General features: G+C 39.6%; 1 protein-coding gene across 7 annotated transcripts in view; it reads right to left on the reverse strand.

Annotated features, from left to right (window-relative positions):
* DIS3L2 (DIS3 like 3'-5' exoribonuclease 2) overlaps positions 1 to 21057 on the reverse strand; it is a 345141-nt gene that overhangs the window by 207943 nt on the left and 116141 nt on the right. For 6 of the 7 annotated variants that reach the window (XM_019445568.2, XM_019445569.2, XM_019445566.2 and 3 more), the window contains one exon: positions 13827 to 14061. In XM_019445568.2, coding sequence (XP_019301113.2) covers positions 13827 to 14061 — 235 coding nt within the window. Of the gene's footprint in view, positions 1 to 11482; positions 11569 to 12889; positions 13005 to 13826; positions 14062 to 21057 lie in introns of those variants that run through there. The other variant, XM_019445570.2, reaches the window with a different exon arrangement.

A 21057-nucleotide genomic window follows, 5' to 3' on the forward strand; every position in this document is an offset into this window, starting at 1 on the left:
ACCTTGGATGACTCCCCAGTACCTCAGTCTCTTAGCAGCCACAGATAACTGGGCAACCACAGTCTATTTTTTCCAGCCTCCTCTCCAGACTGCCCACCAGGCACCCTGCACTGTTCTCACTATAGATACTACTCTAGCCTCCCTCCACTTCTGTGACTCTGTTCATACCGACAATATTTTTTACCCTTCTTCACCTGGCAAACCTTACTCACCCTTCAAGGCCCAGAGAATAAATTGCTTTCTCCCCGCCTCCCTCCTCCTTTCACCTTCTACACTTTCTTCTCTGAATGGTTCTTCCCTCTCTCTGCAAATCTGTTCCTCTTCTCTATGTGCACGGTCTGTGGTTACTAGCAGTCTCTGTTCCCTAATGATTGTCTCCAGCCCTCATTCCATGTCACATTTTTGCTCCAGAGTCCTCAAGCTGTGGAGAAAAAAATCTAACTGGTTACTGGCTAGTCAACGTGTTGAAGATCCTTGGGTCAGGAGTTCACTCAGTTCACTGAGGACAGGGGACGGATTGTATTTACCACTTTAGTAAAGGCAATTCCCATCAAAGGGAACTAAGGCAGGTAAGACCCAGAACACATATCTGTTATCTATAACTCCTCTTATAGACTAATTTCAGCTCAAGGACAAGCATCTAGATTTTATTCTTTGATCATCTTTTTTTCCCAGCAGGGAGCATAATTCCTGGCATATAATGTCCTCTGTGTTTGCTTGGATATTCTTGGTTGAGATGATGGAACATTCAACATAAACCAGCTTATCTGTATCAAAGGTGACTCAGTGGCTCACGCACCTGCAAGTCCAGGGGAAAGTCAGGGTCCAGGGTCAGCTGACGTAGGGCCCACAAATGGTGGTGGGGCCCAGATTTTTTTCTAGTTCTCCATTCTTCTATTCACAACACTGATTAGCAAGTCATAGAATCGCTGCCAGGAGCAATTAGGGATAAATGTTTCCTGCTGATGTCCATCAGGAAACTTCTTACATCCCAGAACTCCAAGCAGGAGTCACCCCGATTAGACCGTTGAGGTCATGTGTCTTGGGAAGAGGAAATGGTATGAAGATATAATGTCTAACACAGTAACCACAAACCACATGTAGCGATTTAAAATAAAATTAATGAAAATGAAATACAATTAAAAATTCAGTTTCTCAGTCACACTAACATGTCAAATGGACAACCATCACAGGCAGCTAGTGGCTGCCGTACTGGACAGTACAGATTAGAATACTTCCAATTCTGCAGAAAGTTCAATTGGCATAAGGTAAGCAAGCATACCAAGCAACTGGTATTAAGGCAACCAAGACTCAGCTCGGCAGCTGGAGTCACCTTCACCCACAGTACAAGGAATCTGGGGAAGGAACAGATGAAAAGCTGAACACATGTGGGAAAGGGAAAAAGGGAAATAGACATTAGGTGGGCAACGAACAATGCCGAACATATTCTTACAGAAAGAAATTAAATTGATCTGGTATGCTTTGCTCCTTAAATAATATGATCCATATGCAGAAGTTTGTTATGGTAAGTACAAAGTATTTTTCTTTTATGAACTCACTAACTTCCTGTGGGACACTGGACAAGCCAAGTAACTTCTCTGAGCCTCAGTTTCCTTGTCTGTAAAACAAAAGGAATGAACTAAATCAGTTGTTTCTAACCTTTTAATCACAGCAGATTTTTTTATTGCACATTTTTAAACATTAATTTTTGCCCAGGATCTCACACTTGGAAGTATTTTTAGCAACTTAACCGAACTGAAAGTTAATTTGCTATTCTATTGTTGTTTTATCAAAAACATGTAACTGTTAACTACAGCTTCTGATCGGTAAGGAAAGTCAATGCTACCATAGTGGGCTGGTATCATTTGTACCACAAGCGAGGCTGACCTTGGAGTCTTACTGAAAGCAAATTTATTGTTTTCACTTAGTGCTATGAAATATTTACAAACAATGTGAAGTGCTCCACTGAAAGCCCTTAGGGGTAGACTGTATCACATGTCAAGAAGAGCACACGATCTTGTAGGTAGGACCCACACAGGTCGAGAATTCTACGATTTCTATGGTAATGTGACTATAATCAGATACAAATAACCCTTGTCACTAGCATAGACTGGGCTGACCTGGAAAGTACCAGAGAAGGGGATGAGTGGGTGGACTGGGAAGAAAGACCTTAAGGGTAACTGAAATCTAGTGAGCAAGGGACAGGAAGTAAGGAGAAAATGATACCACTGCAAAAAGTTGCTGATCTTCCCTTTTCATTACCAGTAAGCCCAAGAAAAGTGGATTACCAAGTAATCCAGGAATCCAAATATAAAGCTAGAAGTGGACAAGCAAGCAACAGAATCAGGAGCACCACACCGAAAAGGGGGCTAGAGGAGCCACGAGGAAGGTAGCTCCAGAGACCTTCAAGTCTTCACTCAATCTCTAGAAGGGCAGGTACACATTGTGGCGGACATGCTAGAGTTGTGGGAAATTCCTGTTTTCAGATAAAAGCATGAACAAGGTTTATTATAGATTATTTCTTTGTATGTAAATTTCTATTGTAATAATTTTGTATTAAAAGGGCAAGAAAGACAACAGGCATGTCTATTAGAGGTGCTATAAGGGATAGACTGGGGCAGGGTAGAGTCTGTAAAGTAAATTACTTGTAATGTTCTAAAACCCAAGCCCCCTATGCCTGCTGAGATGTCTAAAAGAAACTAGGCACCTAGGTAGGAGTGATTGCATGATAAAAAATGGGAAGAGGAAGTAAAATGGACAAGCCAGTGAAAGAATTGGGGAAGCCCCAATTATGTTTCAATAAAGAACAGATATAGTTATTATTACTTCAAGATTTCTTATAATTCATCATGATTTTCTATTTTTATTAACCCTTCTAGAAACCATGTATTTAATTTCCAAAAAAAGATCCTTTAAAAAATCCTACAATGGGACGCCTGGGTGGCTCAGTTGTTTAAGCATCTGACTTCAGCTCAGGTCATGATGTCACAATTCATGAGCTCGAGCCCCGCATTGGGCTCTATGCTGACGGTGCAGAGGCTGCTCAGGATTCTCTCTCTCTCTCTCTCCCTCTCTCACTCTCTCTCAAAATAAATAAGTTAAAAAAAAACCCACATTCTTCAAACTGCTAAATAGAGAATCACCACATGAAAGCAATTCTACTCCCAGGTATAAGTCCAAATGAATTAAAAACAGGCACACAGATACTTGTGTACCAACGATCATTTCAGCATTATCCACTATTCAATAGCCAAAAGGTGGAAACAATTCAAGTATTCATGGATAAACAGAATGTGGGACACACAATATAATGAAATATTATTCAGGCATAAAAAGGACTGACATGCTGATGCATGCTACAACATGAATGAACTATGAAAACATTATGCTAAAGGAAATAGGACAGACACAAAGGAGAAACAGTGTATGATTCCACGTTTGTGAAATACCAACAATAGACAAATTTATAGAGAGGAATAAGATCAGTGACTATCAGGGGCTGGGGTAGGTGAAACGAAGAATTAGGGCTCAACAGTTCTAGAGTTCTGGCTAGGGTGATGAAAAATTTTTGGAATGAATAGTAGTAATGGCTGCACAAAATCACGAATGTAATTAATGCAACTGAATTGTGTATTTAAAACTGGTTAAAATGACAAGTTTTATTCTATATATATTTTACCATACACACACACACGTTTTCTTCACCTACAAGAGTTTCTGCTTATGACAGAGACTTGAGGACGGGGGATAGTTTGACAAACAATATTTATTGCTTTCAAGAAGGAGAGCCCAGGGTTAGAAGAGAAGGGGCAGGTCCCTCTGACAGAAGGAGAACAGGGCGGCTCTTCAAGAAACGAACTAGATGCCAGTGACTCTTTAAATGTACATTTTTCCAGTTCAAACTTCTGTCATGAACTTCAACTTGCACTTCCAACTACACATGATCACCTCAGATTTTAACATGTCCGAAAGAATATCCTTAGTAATAAAAAAATAGAAATTGGTTACTTGCAATAAATAAAAACAGTAAAAATAAATTTCTATTAAAAATTAAACAGGTCAATAGCTAGTGAAATTTCAAAATGAAGGGAAAATTGAAAGAGGCTATGATAATAGGTGCAGACAAAACTGAACAACTGAAAAGACTTTGTACAACTCAATCCCACTATATGAGAATATGTGGTTAAGATATGTAATTTTCCTGGAAAATACAAATTATCAAAATTTATGCAAGAAGAGGAAAAAATCCCTACAGAAACCAATAGTCATCAGAGGTGGAAAAGTTGCCAACTAAAGAAACCCTAGCCCACATTTCAAGTACGAGTTCTTTAAATGCTTCAATCATCGAGAAAATCTGATCATTCTCGATGTTGTTTTAACTGCTCCGAAGCACTAAGAAAAAGGCTCCCCAATTCTTCCTACAAAGTTAACAGAGCCTAATACCAAAATAACAAAAACAGTACAATAAAAAGAAACCACAGACCAATCTCACATTTTGTACAAAAAAATCCCAAAATCACAAATTCTTTCCAAAGAAAATCGAGCCACATGTTAAAACATGTTACATACCATGACCAAATGAGGGGCATGGTCACATGAGGGATGCAAGAATTATTCAATGTTTTATGTTATGTAAATAAGCCAAAGGGAAAAACAGTATCGTGAAAGAAACTCAAAACACACTTGAAAAAGAAAAAGTCAATATCCATTCCCAATAGGAACTTTTAGTAAAAAAGAAAGAGGACACTCGGTTAACTTGGTCTCAAGCCAACAACCAGCCCTGTGCTGGAGGGTATAATACTGAAAGCATTTCCATTAAAGTCCAGAAGAAGGCAATCACCACTATTATGTAATACGGCTCTTAAAGCAATGGCCAGTGAAATGAGGTAATAAATAAGAAGGCCAAAATTAGAAAGGAAGGTGCAAATCATTATTTGCAGATAGAAACTATTTCATACCTACAAAATCAAGACAACCAACTAAAAAATTATCAGAAATAATAAGAGCACTCATTAAGGTTTCCAGCTAAAAAAAAAAACCCCACATTATAACATCCCGAATATGTCTTTAATATACCAATAATTATCTGGAGGAAAATGTTAGAAAAAATGTCCTTTCAAATTAATACCCCAAAACACAAAATATTCAAGTTTTTTCTAGTAAGAAATGTGTGAGATAATGCCATATATAAACTATTAAGCATATGAAGAGGATCTAAGATTTTTTAATTCACAATATGAATAGGTGTGATAAATTAAGATGCACACAGACTAGGCTACAGTCAAAACAGCAGAAAAGGGCACAAATTGTCCCCCCAAAATACCCCACAACTGAGAAAAGGATTGAGGCAATAGAATTCAGCCTGAATTATTATAATTAGTACCCCACAGGAAAAAACAAGAAAATAAACCAATCCAATAACCACTTAAAACAAGGAACTGTTGAATTTCCTAACAATAAAAAATAATTAAAACACATTAAAGTCCTGTTCGGCAACTATCAATTCCAATAGTTTAAACCAGTGGTTCTTCAAGTATGGTTTGAGACTGTCTCAGAAGGTCCATAAGATCAAAACTCTTCTCGAAATGATACTAAGACATTATTTGTTCTTTTCCTTCTCATTCTCTCCTGATGTAAAGCAGGGATCAGCGACGAAGCTGGCCAGCAAGCCAGATCCAGCCATGTCTGTTCATGTTGTGCCTGTGCGTGTGGCCACAACACTGAAAATATTTACTGTATGGCCCTCTACAGAATACGTTGGCTAACCCTTGCTCTAATGACTAACAGAATGTGTGCTTATGTGTTTTTTTAATGTGTTTTCTAGAATTTTCTAAGATCTTAGATTTAAAGTATAAACAAGTACATTTTAGAGGTTAATTCCACTTTTTTCTCAGTATTTCCACTGTGATTATATCTACTATAATCTCATTAGCTTCATTAACACCCAACAAATCACTATGAAACCTGAAATTTTCCTTAAATGTGCAGAGAAACACAACTAGAAATAAGTACACTGGGGCACCTAGGTGGCTCAGTCGATTAAGTGTCCAACTCTTGATTTCAGCTCAGGTCATGATCTCATGGTTTATGAGATCGAGCCCTGAATCAGGCTCTGTGCTGTTAGTGGGATTCCCTCTCCCACTCTCTCTCTCTGACCCTCCCCTACTCGGGCGCTCTCTCTCAAAATAAATAAATCAACTTTAAATAAATAAAAATATTACACATCACAAAATAGAAGCTGAAAAGCACCTAATTTCATGTCCCCAGTAAGATGAACCACAAAATCTTCTAAATAGGCTGCAGTCATATCTTTTACACTCTGTACTGTTTCTGACTCTCACATCACTTGCAGAATGTGGGGAGACTTGCAGAATGTGGGGAGCTGATTCAGCACTTTCTTTCTGCAGCTCATACGCTCTGGAGGACGGTACAAGACGAGAACAGGGCAGCAGTCAGCCCAGAGACCCTAGAGGTGCTGTGCTCGGTGAACAATACAGCAGAGATGAGATAGGCATAAATACTTCAATGAAAACTCAAAATAGAAATTATCTGATACACAGACAATAGTACGGCTTGCTGTGCAGTGAGACAAAAAGACATAAACAGCAAGCAATTCATTTAAATTACTGTAATCAGCATTAACCTTCCCACAGGCAGACAAAGCAGCTCTGGGGTCAGCTGTCAGGAAAACAAGGCTGAGGGGGTGAAGAGGAGCAGTAGGAGTCAGCAGGGAGGTACTTCCTGAAGAGCTCCCCAAGTACCGAGGACAGGGCTACAGAAGGTGCCTGGCACTTGGCAGGCTCTTGGTGAAAACACTCGAGACGGATGGAAGCATGCATTCACCATCCTTTCACCTTCGTCAGGCTTCGGCTCAGCAGAGCACCAGCAACATCCTCGTCATTGGATGACTAAACCAATGGCAAAGGTAAGTGGCACAGCCTGGGACGGTTTTGAGACCGGGCAGGCACCAATGGAAGAAACCCCAAAACCATTTCTTTCCATGACTTGTCACAACGTCTCTGACTAAACCCTTAATATTAGAGAATATACATTTAATCACAGAACTTTTTAGCTAGATGGAACTCCTGGCATAATTCTGCCCAACTCCCTTATTTCAGAAGCAGAGTGGAGACTGCAAACTTGCTCATCTTACTCCCAAGTCTACTGCCATTTCCACTGTCCCAGGTTCCCACTAATAGCACTCTTGCTCCATGCCATGTCAAAGAGACATAGAATATAAAATACCTGAAGGTAAGTTACACAAGAAAAAGGCTTATAGAGTAATAGTTTTAGTACCTATTGATGATCCTTGGCTGAATCAAATTATTCTACCAAGGGTTGAGCCACCATGAAATATTTAACCTGTGCTATGAGTACTGGTAGCTATGAGGAGGGATATATAGCATAATGGTTAAGAGGACAAGTCTAGAACCGTTCAATTGTGGCTACATGGTAGAGTCCTTGACTCTCTGGAGAGCTTTTTAAACATACCAGATCAACTAGAATCAGAATGCCTACGGTGGTATCCAGGCATTGATATTTTTTAGAAAGCTACTGGGGGACTCTTCTAAAGTATACTTACCAACTGTGTATCATTCCTGTGCTTTGGAAATAAAAAGCTACAAGTATCTCTGAGATAAATACTGTTAATATTCCTGAAACAGATACTAGGAATGTTGTAAGAAAAAATAGCTGAACATAATGAGGATTAATTATAAATATAGTTGACCCTTGAACATTTGAACTGCTCAGGTCCACTTACATATGGATTTTTTTGAATAAATACATATAGTAATGTAAATAATAATGTAATTATATACATATAGTATATAATATAGTATATATACATATAGTAATGTATGCCTTCTTCCTTTCGATTTTCTCAATAACATTTTCTTTTTTCTAGACTATTTTATTTAAGAAAAGAGTACGTAATAAATATACAAAATATGCATTAATCAACTGCTTATGTTATTGGTAAGGCTTCCAGTCAATAGTAGGCTATTCGTAGTTGAGTTTTGGGGGGTCAAAAGTTGAATGTGGATTTTTGACTACAGGGGAGTTCAGTGCCCCAGCCCCCATTTGTTGTTCAAGGGTCAACTGTACTTAGACAGGGCCTAGCACCCAGTAAATACTCAATAAGTATCAGTGATTGTGATTATTATGTGTAAATACAACATGGGTATGCATATATACAAAAGTATATCAAGCTATAGCCTAGTATACACATATGCACCCCTAACAATACAACTTCAAAATATACCAAGCCACAATTTAGTTAAGGAAGAAATTATAAGGAAATTAAATACTTAGAACTAACTAATAATAAAGATACTATATATCAAAATCCTTGGAATACAGCTAAAGAAGTATTTGGGGGGAAATTTATAGCTCTGAAAACATTTCAAAGGAAACAGGAGAGGTTAAAAGTAATAAGCTAAGTATTCAACTCAAGAAGTTAGGAGAAGGGCAAAAAAGCAAACCCCTAAAATAGAGAATTAAATAACAAAGATAAGGGGCCCCTGGCTGGCTAAGTTGGTTTAGCGTCTAACTCTTGGTTTTGGCTCAGGTCATGATTTCACAGTTCATGAGATCGAACCTCGCGTTGGGCTCCGTGCTCACAGCATGGAGCCTGCTTGGGATTCTCCTTCTCCCTCTCTCTTTCTCTGCCCCTCCCCCACTCACTCACATTCTCTCTCTCTCTCTCTCTCTCTCAATAAACTTTAATAACTAACAAAGATAAGGGCAAGTATCAATGATATACAGAACAGCATCATCAACAATAAACAGAGAAAAATAACACAACCAAAAAGCATGTTCCTTGAAAAGATTAACAAGAGAGATCTTTGGCAAGCAAGGGTTACCAAGAAAGGGGCACCTGAGTGACTCAGTTGGTTAAGCGGCAAGACTCTTGATTTCAGCTCAGGCCATGATCTCAGTTTGTGAGACTGAGCCCCACATCAGGCTCCACACTGACAGTGCGTGAAGCCTGCTTCTGATTTCTCTCCCTCCCCCACTTGCACTCGCTCTCTCTCAAAATAAATAAACTTAAAAAAAAAAAGGTGACCAAGAAAAAAAGAAAGATTCAAATAATCAAAATACAGAATGAAATGGGAGGCAAAAGCACAGGCACAAGAAGTTTTCTTAAATAATGAAGAACTATTAAAAAGTATCAGGATTATCTCTAGGCTAATAAATTCAAAAAGATAAATTCCCATTAAATTATGCCAAACTTGGCACAAAAAGAAAGAAGTTGAACAGATCAGTCAGTATAAAAGCTATGAAAAGAGCAAAGATCTTGCCTTCTAAAAAAACAGCAGGTGCAAACAATTTTACAGTAAGTTCTACCAAATTTTAAGGAATTCCTATCCTACATAACCTGTTTTGGAAAAATAAGAAAACCAAAAACTGACCAGAACATTTCATGAAGCTAATATACTCTTGATTCTAAAAATCAGATAATGACAACAAAATGATAGGTCTATTTAACATGACAGAAAAATTCTGCCCTAAATATTACCTAAGTAAATCCAACAGTGTATTTAAAAAGAAATAATACATTGGGACTAAATAGAATTTATCCAAGAATTCAAGGACATCTTTGAATTCCTAAGATGGTTCAATATCTGAAATAGATTTGGAAAGAAACCAGGTAATAATCTCCATAAATAAAGAATCCACATTATAAAGTTAAACAAATGGCAAAACTATGGAGTTAAAAAAAGATTATACTGGAGAACATCTGTTTGAACTAAGAATAGGGAAAAACTTAAAAACCCATAAAGTACACAATTAATTCTATCACATTAAAATTAAGGGTTTTGTTCAATAAAGGACATCACAAGGTTAGTGGAGAAATGACTAAATGACAGAATGGCAGAAGATATTTGTAATGCCAAAAATGGAAATGTGATTATTATAGAGAATAAATCAGAAATTCCTACAAATCAACAAGAGAACAGTAACCCTGATAGAACAATAGGCAAATGATATAGAAGGGCAATCTGCAGAACGTAATCTAGATTACAAAAACTAGAAAGCTGGATAATGCTGGCTGTTGGCAGGAATGAGATGATGTAAGAAGTCTCAGGCACTGCTGGTGGAGGTGTAGACTGCTAGAATCATTCTGGCTTGGGTCAAAGCCTCAATTAATAAAGAACTGCTTCTCTGCCTTGCAGAATATATATCCTTTGTGCCTATATTTCTTTTGGGGACTTCACAGGGAGGAATGGCTAGTCTAGCACAGGATTTGGGCCTTAGACATTCTAGGTCCTGACCAAATGCCTCTACCTGAATCACACCTGATAGGACTGCATTGCCCACTGAGTCTAAAAGACAGAGAAGCCAAAATTCCACTGTACCCTTCTAACACAGGTCTGGATATGGCTTTACCTTTTTTAAAATGAGATTTCAAAACATTGTCCCAAATTGTGGTTGACGGGAAAGTATATTTAATTTTTGATATAATTTCTGAACTAAACCTGACTGCCTTCTAGTTGCACTAATTATCATTTAGGGAAGATGCGATCTCAGAACCTGGAAACAGAAGAAATTTAGCTCCAACAAAGAATGGATTCGAAGAATGGGTTCTTGGTATTTAAATAACCCAGAAGTACCACAAGAGAATAATCATATGGGTCCTCTTTTCTTACCCAAAGGGAAATACAGTCACTTTTCATCCAAGGGAATGGGACTTAAACAGAGGCACTGAACGGGCGTGTCACTGGAAGGAGACGAACCTTAAGTGAGAAAAAAGGTCTCATCCTGATCCCGAAGCCAACTGGGGCAGGCCCCAGAAGGAGTAGTAAGATTCAACTCTCAAAAGGGATCAAGGATTCCATGCACATTCTTCCTCCAGAAAAGAGCTGGAGGTGGCCAGGAGACAGAAGACAAGTGAAAGGGTCACTGGCTCTACATTCAAGCCCATGTTCAGTCATCAGGGTACTGGTAGAGGCTTGTCTCCAGACCAGAAAACTGAACAAGATCTCGGGCAGACCCAGCAAGGACAGAGGACAGGAAATGTACATCAAACCTGATGAGGTCGTGAGCACGAAGATTCAGAGGCCAAAACTGCTCTTCAAATTCCTGAGGATGAAAGATGCAGAGCTATGGTATCACTTGGCCATCATGATTTTTATCCTTTGGAGTTTGCTAACCAGGCAACCATTACCCAAATATCTGATAACAAGGAAAATTTATTTGGGTTGCCCCCAGTCTCTACCCAGATGGCAGATTTCTGTGCCGACAACAAAGCTGCTGTCTGGAAAGCGGCAAAAGCTGAGCCTTGGGAGCCTGTGGGGCTGGACCTACGAAAGGGGCCCAGCTCATTGGCCCACTCTCTCTCAGGGGCTGAGGGTGATGCCTATCCATGCTGTCTTCCTAGAAGAAACTACTGGTCAGGTCTGAGGTGCCCAGAGAAACTTTTTTTCTTCATGCAACAATAGACTTTTGTGGCAGACCCTCGGGCTCTCTGCGCACTTACCAGAGAAACTGGTAGTTACAGCAAAGACAGGAATGTTTCCTGGGCACACAGGGATATACACTGTGGACACATGCAACAGGTAACGTCTGTTTTAGATAAAAGAAACGTGAGATTAAAACAAAAATAAACAAATAAAAAACGCTCTTTGGAACACAAGTGTGAACTAAGATTAATAACCGTTTGCAATTACGCACAAAGCAAAGAACCTTTCTAGAAGTCTTAGGAAAAGTTTATGATGTTCTTAAGGTTATGGTTTGTTTCAACAGCAAATTTCAAAACCTTAAATGGTGCAAAAAGTACTAACATCCTAACTGTAACCAGATTTTATGTTATCCAGAGAAGAGAAGCTGGTTGAAATATCCTAAAAAACACCGTGATTTTTAAAAGAGCAAATTGCCATTTTCCTAAATATCAAGAGGGCAAGAAATGAGAAACAGCCATGTGGTTTCACAAACTCTCTATTTAGAGGCTAGAAGGAAAGAAAAATTTGTACCACATACTGTGGGAAGGATTAAGGCCATTCCCTCAGTCAGGCCTAGTAAGGAAGCAATATAAACAACAGTAAGGTAGGAAAACCATAAAAAGAGTAAGGAAAAAACATGCATACAGTAGACATGTAAAGGGTTCAGTGATATTTACCTATAAGAGAGAAGGAGGGGAATTACAACAGAGGACAAATCAAGAACAAGTCTGGCATTAGAATTTCCCAAACAAAGGGCAAAGTAGGTTATTAGCATCCACCCTGACATCAACTCTGTCATCACTCCCATGCACCAACACTTCCTTGCCTTTGTATTGGTACGAACCACTAATAAGAAATCAAGGCATCTTCTCCCTTCAACTTGGAGCCCAGGGGAAAAGAGGCTCCTGAGGTCTGCCAAGTCCAATCACCAGAGCTAGGTTTCCATGAAGTAGTTTTGGACCAAATACTAAATAAGTTTTCAAGTGCTCCTTTGCCTGGCCTTGTCCTGCAAGTATCTCTCTCCCTTGGTGATCTTGTTGACGGAGAATTTAGCTATCTGGAGTCCTGGTTATTTCCCTCTCTTCTCATAGAGAGGACATGACTCACAGTACTGACGTCGTTACTATATAAATGCACTCTCAGAAGAGGGTCACGGTATCCAACCGGTTTTAAAGGAAGAAAAAAAACACCAGAAGAATGAAATCGCAAGGAACAACATCCAACCGAAATTGGCTGGGTCTTGAACAGTAAATCACTAGTTAACTAAGCAAGCCACAAAACAAAAGGAACCTGGGTGCCTCAGGTCAGTGTACCTGGTGGGCCACTGCGGTAGTCTCTTCATCCAAAAGGAATTTCACAGTTGGAAAGTCCTTCTGAATGAACAGCACTTGGCACCAAAAAGCTAGGCATGTTTTCAGAAAATGCTCACCACCCCACGTCACTACCTCATCAGCAGTGAAGAGACAGGGTGATCCTTACGCGGTCACTTCCTGAAATCACCTCCAGCTTACTTCAGGATGTCAGTGAGATATGCTCACCAGTCCCTATCACAAGGTGTCCATAAAACATCCTCTTTTAGTAATCTTCTGGCATTTCTTCTAGCCTTTCAAGGGGACTGTGCCAGAAACCTCTTCCTGATGAAACAAAACAAAACAAAACAAAACAAAACAAAAACAACCTCATAATCTAGTTGGCCTAGCCAGGTCAATCATTTCCATTTCATAGTACAGATAGAACTCAATTTGGCTGGAAAATATACTCCCTGTATTTAAAATGTCTTAGACATCTATCCAGTAAAATATTCCAATTTGGGGGGGGCTACTTTCCCTTTAGTCTCCTAGAGTCAGCTAGGCCCTTGGTCATGGCTCTCCCCCAATGTGTTTGCAACTGTTTTCTTCTGCATCCGGAGGACACATGGCTTAGATTTTGATTAGAGACAATAAGACTGGGTTTTTTCAAGGTTTAGAATCAAAACACTTTGAAAAGATAATCTACTTATCAAATTTAAGGTGATCCGGTCCCACCACCAATGACAAAAAGATACTGAGTTAAAGCAAAATGAAGGGCAAAATGAAGTGCTTTTTTAGATTTGAAAGATCAGTTTGATTCTGTTCATATGAGCCACAGGGGTGGACTGGGCACATCACAGGAAATGTCAAGGTTGGCTATCAATACAACCCAAGACCCATTAGGAAAGGACAACAGCAACCACTAACCACAGGAACCAGCAGCCAGAAGCTGTCCTAAAAGCTGCCACTGGTTAGAAATTGGGAAGGTCCCAAATGTACCATGTGATTAGGTCTGTAGCACAGAGAGACTCCCAAAACTGAAAACAATCAGGTTAGTGTAAAATAAAATGTCAGGCAGCAATCCAGTACTCACCTTTGTCATGAACACAAACTGAGAGTTTCTGAACACCATCAACCAGAACATTCTGTGTGTTGCCATGTCCATCTTCTGAGTCGCTGTCATCAAACTGAGCCTCTATAATGACATCAGGACTGTCATTATAGCCTTTCACGGACTGCTGCGGGAGATGGCTTCCACAGAGCTCTTCAGGGAGATCTAATTCATCGGTACCTTCTGTTTCTTTGTCATTGCTCTCTGGTTTAATTACCTGAAGAAAATAGAAAAGTTCTGCTAAATCACTGGAGGGAAGAACAGGAAATAACAGATTTAGCTTTTTTCATTTTCCTTTCTGAAGGAAAAAAACTGCACATTCAGAAGCTCAAAGCAATGGACACTCGCCATGTAGCCTGAAAAAAAATATTTATTTTCCAGGTACACGGACCACCTTATGGAAATGATCAATTCAGCAATGCCAGGGTGGCACTCAGCTCCTCAAGGTGCCCAAGATTAATGTCATATCTACTCCTCATTTTTCTGATGTACATTTTCATCCCCTCATCAGAGGCCCTGAATACCACAAGGACTATGCTGCTTCACAAGGGTTCATCACAAGGGATCAATGAATATCTTCAGAGGTGATAAAAGAACTCAACATAGTACGTTACTGTGCTCCCAAATGAAGCCACAAGAATATAAGGTGAAATGGAAAAAAACAAAATTAACTGTAAATAAGAGTTTATAAATGTTCTCATAAAAAATGTAAACTCTTAATTCGCCATTTTGAGGCTTGAAATCAGTATACAAAGCACACAACTGATGGATATTTATAGAACTAAGGAAGCATTACATGACAATATTTTCAAAAAAAAGAAAAGGAGTAAAGCAAACAGAAGAAGAGTCCAGATACTAATCCACTTAATGAATTTGTCACATAACAGTCATATGTCAGTACTTTGATTTCTATGGATTTCTGTAGCAGTTTCTCAATGTGTTTATATTTGAGAGGTCTAATATTTTTCTGAGTTTAAACTTAAAGTTTCAAGTTAGATGCCTGCCTTCAACAAGCCAGATTAACATCTGAATTAGACCACACAAAGATCATATTAATAAGGGGTCTTTGTTTTATACAAGGCAGAGAAAGCTATTAAAAGAAATCTTTCCCAAAACATTGTCATGTCACAGATTCCAATTAACAACATAACCATCCCCAGACAATGAATATTATCTTCAGCCAGAAAATCAAAGTAAAATACTACAAAGGTATTCACAATCAGAATAAAGATTCTAAGAATATATTCCCAAGTTTTTAAAAAAGTGACTTCAAGAAAATGCGGTAACAGAAAAACGTGTAAGCAATAATTTTCCAGAGTAAAATTGTGCCCTTTAATAGCATTTTCTTGATTCCCAATTTCTGAATATATTTAATGAAATTTTCTTTCAAGTCTTGCCATGTTTTGACTGTTGTCAGATTCATTCAATCATTTGTTCATTCTTTCATTCATCCATTTGTTCATTATTTCATTATGAGAAGTTTGAAGGTTCCTTTTCTTTGATAGTAAAAGAAAAAAAATCAGCTGGTTAGGCCAGAAATCTCTAAAAAGATCCCCTTAGGCCTCTTACTGCATGAGAACATAAGAGTAAAGCCATAGTTAGGTCTTTAAATTAATATACAATCATAAACCCAACTCCGCTTATCACATAAGTCCGGTTTTCATAACTGACCCAAAGTAGATCATTCAAAAAACAGAATTTGCTGACAAGTTAGGGAAGAAAAAGAACTTGACATCTGTGTCTGGCAAATTCAGTAACGGGAAGATCTGCCCCTGACCATCCTCAAAGAATTTACACCCTTGAGCATTGTCAGAACAGCCCAAAGCACAGGCAGGAGGTATGTGTGCACACTCTGGGTCTAAAGCATGGTGGCTACAACAGGATCGCTGATCTATTGTTTTTTCTGCACCATTCCCACACATAATTTCTCTCAGAGAGAGAGAATGACTGGCGTGCTAGAGTTAGACTCGCTGGTAGCATATAGTCTTCTGGGAAGATGTTAAGCTAAAAGTCCGTGCTTTTAGTTTCCATTATGTATTTATTTCTGCCACTCATGGTTTCACAAAGGATTTGGTTCCCACAGGCCATGAAGAAAATCTTACAAGGGGAATCAGAATTCTGACATTATCAACTTTGAATGCTTAACTATCCTACAACGAAAAGTAGTCTTTTTCCATATATGTGTGTGTGTGTGTGTGTGTGTGTGTGCGCGCAAAACATAACAATTCTGTAATTGCCATGATTCTGCTATTAAGAATTATGCTTTTATGGTTTGGCTCCCTCCCTTTTTTTTTTCTCCTTCCCCTCCCCCATGGTCTTCTGTTAAGTTTCTCAGGATCCACATAAGAGTGAAAACATATGATATCTGTCTTTCTCTGTATGGCTTATTTCACTTAGCATTACACTCTCCAGTTCCATCCACATTGCTACAAAAGGCCATATTTCATTCTTTCTCATTGCCACGTAGTATTCCATTGTGTATATGAACCACAATTTCTTTATCCATTCATCAGTTGATGGACATTTACGCTCTTTCCATAATTTGGCTATTGTTGAAAGTGCTGCTATAAACATTGGGGTACAGGTGCCCCTATGCATCAGCACTCCTGTATCCCTTGGGTAAATTCCTAGCAGTGCTATTGCTGGGTCATAGGGTCGACTCTTAAAAACTGAGAACAAACTGAGGGTTGATGGGGGGTGGGAGATGGGTACTGAGGAGGGCACCTGTTGGGATGAGCACTGGGTGTTGTATGGAAACCAATCTGACAATACATTTCATATTAAAAAATAAATAAAACTAATGATCCATAAGAAAAAGAAAGGATTATGCTTTGGCTCAAAAGTAAAAGGTTCAAATAAAAGTCAATGCGAAGAGGAGATCAGGGGAAAGCAATAACCACAGTATGCCAAGCCTGATTGTATAGCACATTTTAAAACCAGAGCCTGGTTCTGACTTTATGACAATCTCCATGGTTTAGATTAGCTACATTTAAGAATTAGTATTTTAGGCACTAAATTTACTTTTGAGTTACTGTATCAAAAATGTTGTACAGATGCAGGACTTCATGAATCAAGTCATTCGAAAATATGTAGTAAAAATATAAATTAATATCCTGTATTTAGAAGTATTTTTATTCTATTTTGTTATGCCAGCACATGAAAGAACAGAAATACATTCTTTAAAAATGTAAAAGATTGGGGCGCCTGGGTGGCTCAGGCAGTTAAGCGTCAACTTCAGCTCAGGTCATGACCCCCCAGTCCATGGGTTTGAGCCCCGGCTTGGGCTCTGTGCTGACAGCTCAGAGCCGGGAGCCTGCTTCGGATTCTGTGTCTCCCTCTCTCTCTGCCCCTCCCCCACTCATGCTCTTTCTCCATCTCTCAAAAATAAATAAACATTAAAAATTTTTTTTTTTTTTTTTTTTAAAGATCATCATAAGACCACAGGATAAAAAAGACACTCTAAAACTACTCCATATCACACACTGGTTAAGAGTAAGGGTTGCAGGACCCTGAGAGAAATGGCTAATTCAAGTCTGGAGCAGAAAATAGATAAGATGAACCTGGAACATCTTGTCATACCAGGAAAATAAGGAAGCTATCAAAGGCTACTAGGATCTTATCTAAAAAACTCAGGAATCACCATGAAAAAGCTCTCACTGGTCAACCTTAAGCATTTATCCCCTTTCCTGTACAACCTACCTCAGGTTAACCAAATAATTGATGAAGTAAAGTTCCTCTTGACTGAAGAGTTTCAGCTAGTTAAGAAGGAAGGAAAGACATTCAATATCACATTTTGCCATCCCTATTGAAATAATGGATTTAGGAAATGATTATCAATGGTTGCTGAAACCAATTAAGTCATAACCTGATGGGGATGGAGTTTTATAATAAATGAACCAGAGTAGCAATACCTGTACTGACTAATCAATATAAATATCTTAAAAAGAGAAAGAACCATAGTGCTTCCTCATGGATCATAATTGTAAATACATACCATTATCCATAAAGTATTTTTCCCCCAAACTGACCTTGAATCTGACCTGAAACAGGGATCAGAGGAGCACGTTAAACAACACTAGGGACAGGATCCATTTACACTCACTCCCCAGGTGATTTCATCCAGTCTCATGGCTTTAAACCTCTCTATATGCTATTAACTCCCGAAATTAAATGCCTAGCCTCAACCTTTCCCCTGAATGCCAGACTCCTATCCAATTGCCTACCTGACACCTTCCTTTGGATATTTGTTGGCACCTGAAACGAGAAAGCCAACCCTTGGTCCCCACTAGAACCCACTCCTCTCCCAGCATTTGCTCTCTCAGCAGATGGCACCAGACCATGTCACCTTCCTCTCATGCCCCACATCCAGTCCATCAGAAGAGCCCGCTGGTCCTTCCTTTCAAATATCTCTTCTTGACATTTACACTGCTACTGCACAAGCAACCCTTATCTCCTTGCTGAACTACTGTGATAACCAGTCTCCTGATTTCCGTTTTGGACCAAAGCAGTTACAGTGATGCTTTTAAAACATAAATCAGGGAGTTCCTGGGTGGCTTCGTCGGCTGAGCGTCCGACTTCAGCTCAGGTCATGATCTCACGGCTCATGGGTTCAAGCCCCACATCGGGCTCTGTGCTGACAGCTTGGAGCCTGGAACCTGCTGTGGATACTGTGTCTCCCTCTCTCTCTCTGCCTCTCCCTCACTTGCTCTCTCTCTCTCCCCCAAAAAATAAACAAACATTTAAAAAAATTTAAAACATAAATCAGATCATGTCATTCTCCCAATGGCTTCTAACACCATTCCATTATCATGCCACAAGGCCTTGTCAAACCAGGCCCCTATTACTGTTCCAGTCTCATTTTCTATAACTTCTTCCTTGCAAATTACACTCCAATCCTAGAGATCTTCTTGCTATTCCCAGAACACTAAAACCATCCATCCTGAGGCTTTTGCATTGCCATTCCCTCAACCTAGAAAACTCTGTGCCCAGCTATTCTTAGGTCTCAATCTCTTCGTTTTGTTCACATCTCTCCCCAAATGTCCTTCTCTTAGAGAGGCCTTCCCCGATCACGTTAACTGAAACAGCCCCACCTGGCTGTCATTATTCTATCCTCTTGCCCTGCTTTATTTTTCATCACTGTACTTATCCCTACTTGGCAATATATTACATGCTTAGGTACTTCCTGTCTCCCAACTAAAATGTAGGTTTCATGAGCACAGAGGCTATTTTATTCACTGCTATATTGCAAGAGTTGAGAAGAGCAATTCGTAGCCACTCAGATATATGTTTATTGAATGAAGACAGCAGCTGATTAGGAAAGAACTTGTTCGGAGTCTACCTTCTCTGATAAACTGTAAAACTCCGTGAAGTGAGCGTGGCTAGGCCTGACACAGGGTATGCCCAATCTCATTTGAGTGGACAAAGAACAGGAGGTGGCACACTGCATCTAACATCTCCACATATCTAAAATCTGTCTCCCAAGGCTTCGTCCAATTGGCTTGGTTTTCTATAAGCCAGAGTCCACTGCACAGTCTCCCCAGTTCCTCCCCACTACCTGCCCCAGGCAAGAGTAATCTCTCCCTGTTTTGAAGTCTCAAAGCAATTTATATGTACCTCTATGGCACTTTGCCATTTCTTCACTATGTTAGTGCTATGTACATATATGATTAGCATGATCCATTACCTCACATGCTTACCAGTTGTATCTTATATATCTTTGTATATTCTATAGCAACTTGCAGAATCATTCTAGGTGCTCCATATTTGATCACCAAACAGATGGGTAAATGGGTTGAAAAAATGAGTATAAAATATGATCAGGATGCAAAAGAACTTTCACAATGGTTTCCAGACACAAGAGTATGTGGGTCAGAAACCAGTAGCCCAGTTTTCCTTAGATCTGTAAAGTAAGAGCACTTCTGTGGGATTGACCTTGAAAATGTTGAAAAGTCCAACTCAGTGGTTTTCAGCTTTGACCTTTAGCAGATCCCTCCGAGAATCCGATGAAAGCTGTAAACCCTTCCTCCACAGAAAAATACACATCTAAGTAGACAGAAAAAACTCTGTAAGAAAGCACAGGTAGGGAGAGTCAAGGGTCTGGTGCCGAAGGCCACCAGTCCAGGCTGATGAATATTTTGGAGCTCTGGGCTCAGAGTGAAAGAGGGTTGCCCTGAAGAAAATGGATATATCACTGACCTGGTGAACTGAGGACTTTAAAAACTCCTCTGGGTTCCTCCACAGACCCGAGGGTGAGGCAGCTGACTGTACGTCTTACTCCCAGTGCATGCTGCAACTGGGGTTATTCTCCCTTGGAGGTTTAGTCTAGTCTCTGGAGGACAGGACAGAAACGGATCAGTGAGGGAAGCAAATCACTGGGTCACACAGAACTTTTTCTCTCTCTGTCTTGTTCCATGAACAGGGTAGGATGAGCATCACATAAACCCTGCTAACAAAAATAAACAAGGAAAATACAGGCAGATATCAACTGGGGCGTATGGCTCTGAAATAAAAGTGTCACTTGAAGCTACTAAAAATGCTCAAGAAACAACAGCACTCTACAATACTTTTTAATTTTGAATTCCTGAAACCCTCCTTCCCAAACACAAATGCGCACACACATGCACACAGAAATATTTGTCAGAGATACCCTGCAGTCAGCTTGACCAAGGGTAAGTCTGTCATCTACCTATCGTCTCCTTTTGGGATGTAAAATTGGGTGACAGAATGGTGTGGCAGTGCGATGAGAGGACCAGACGATCCCCTTTCTCCATCAGGCTACAATCCTTATGCTCTGGGGGATGGACAGCAGTAATCTGGCCTCTTCAGCAGTACCAGGGAGGAGGCCTGATAACTCTTAGAATGAAATTAAGGGAAGCCTATGAGAAGCTTACTATTGAAAGGAAAGGAAGAGGCCTAAGCCCAGAATCTTGAGTTCAGAGACACAAGAGAGAAGGAGACACACCTTTTAGAAAAGAGGATGGGTGCACCATGACTTCTGTACTTTAAGAGGAACATAAGCCCTGTTTAGCAAAGGAACGGCAAAACACTTTGTAGAATCCCCCAACTTCGAACACAAGAATGTCTGCCAAATCAGAGACCCTATGCAATTATGTAAGTAGAAAATGACTAAGGAAGAAGCTACTATAAAAGACTGGCAGAATTTTAGGAAACACTACCTGAGAAAATATATAGGGAAATACATACTAGACAGACA

Source organism: Panthera pardus, unplaced genomic scaffold (genome assembly GCF_024362965.1).
Source record: "Panthera pardus isolate Hobbes unplaced genomic scaffold, ASM2436296v1 HiC_scaffold_10, whole genome shotgun sequence".
NCBI lineage: Eukaryota > Metazoa > Chordata > Mammalia > Carnivora > Felidae > Panthera > Panthera pardus.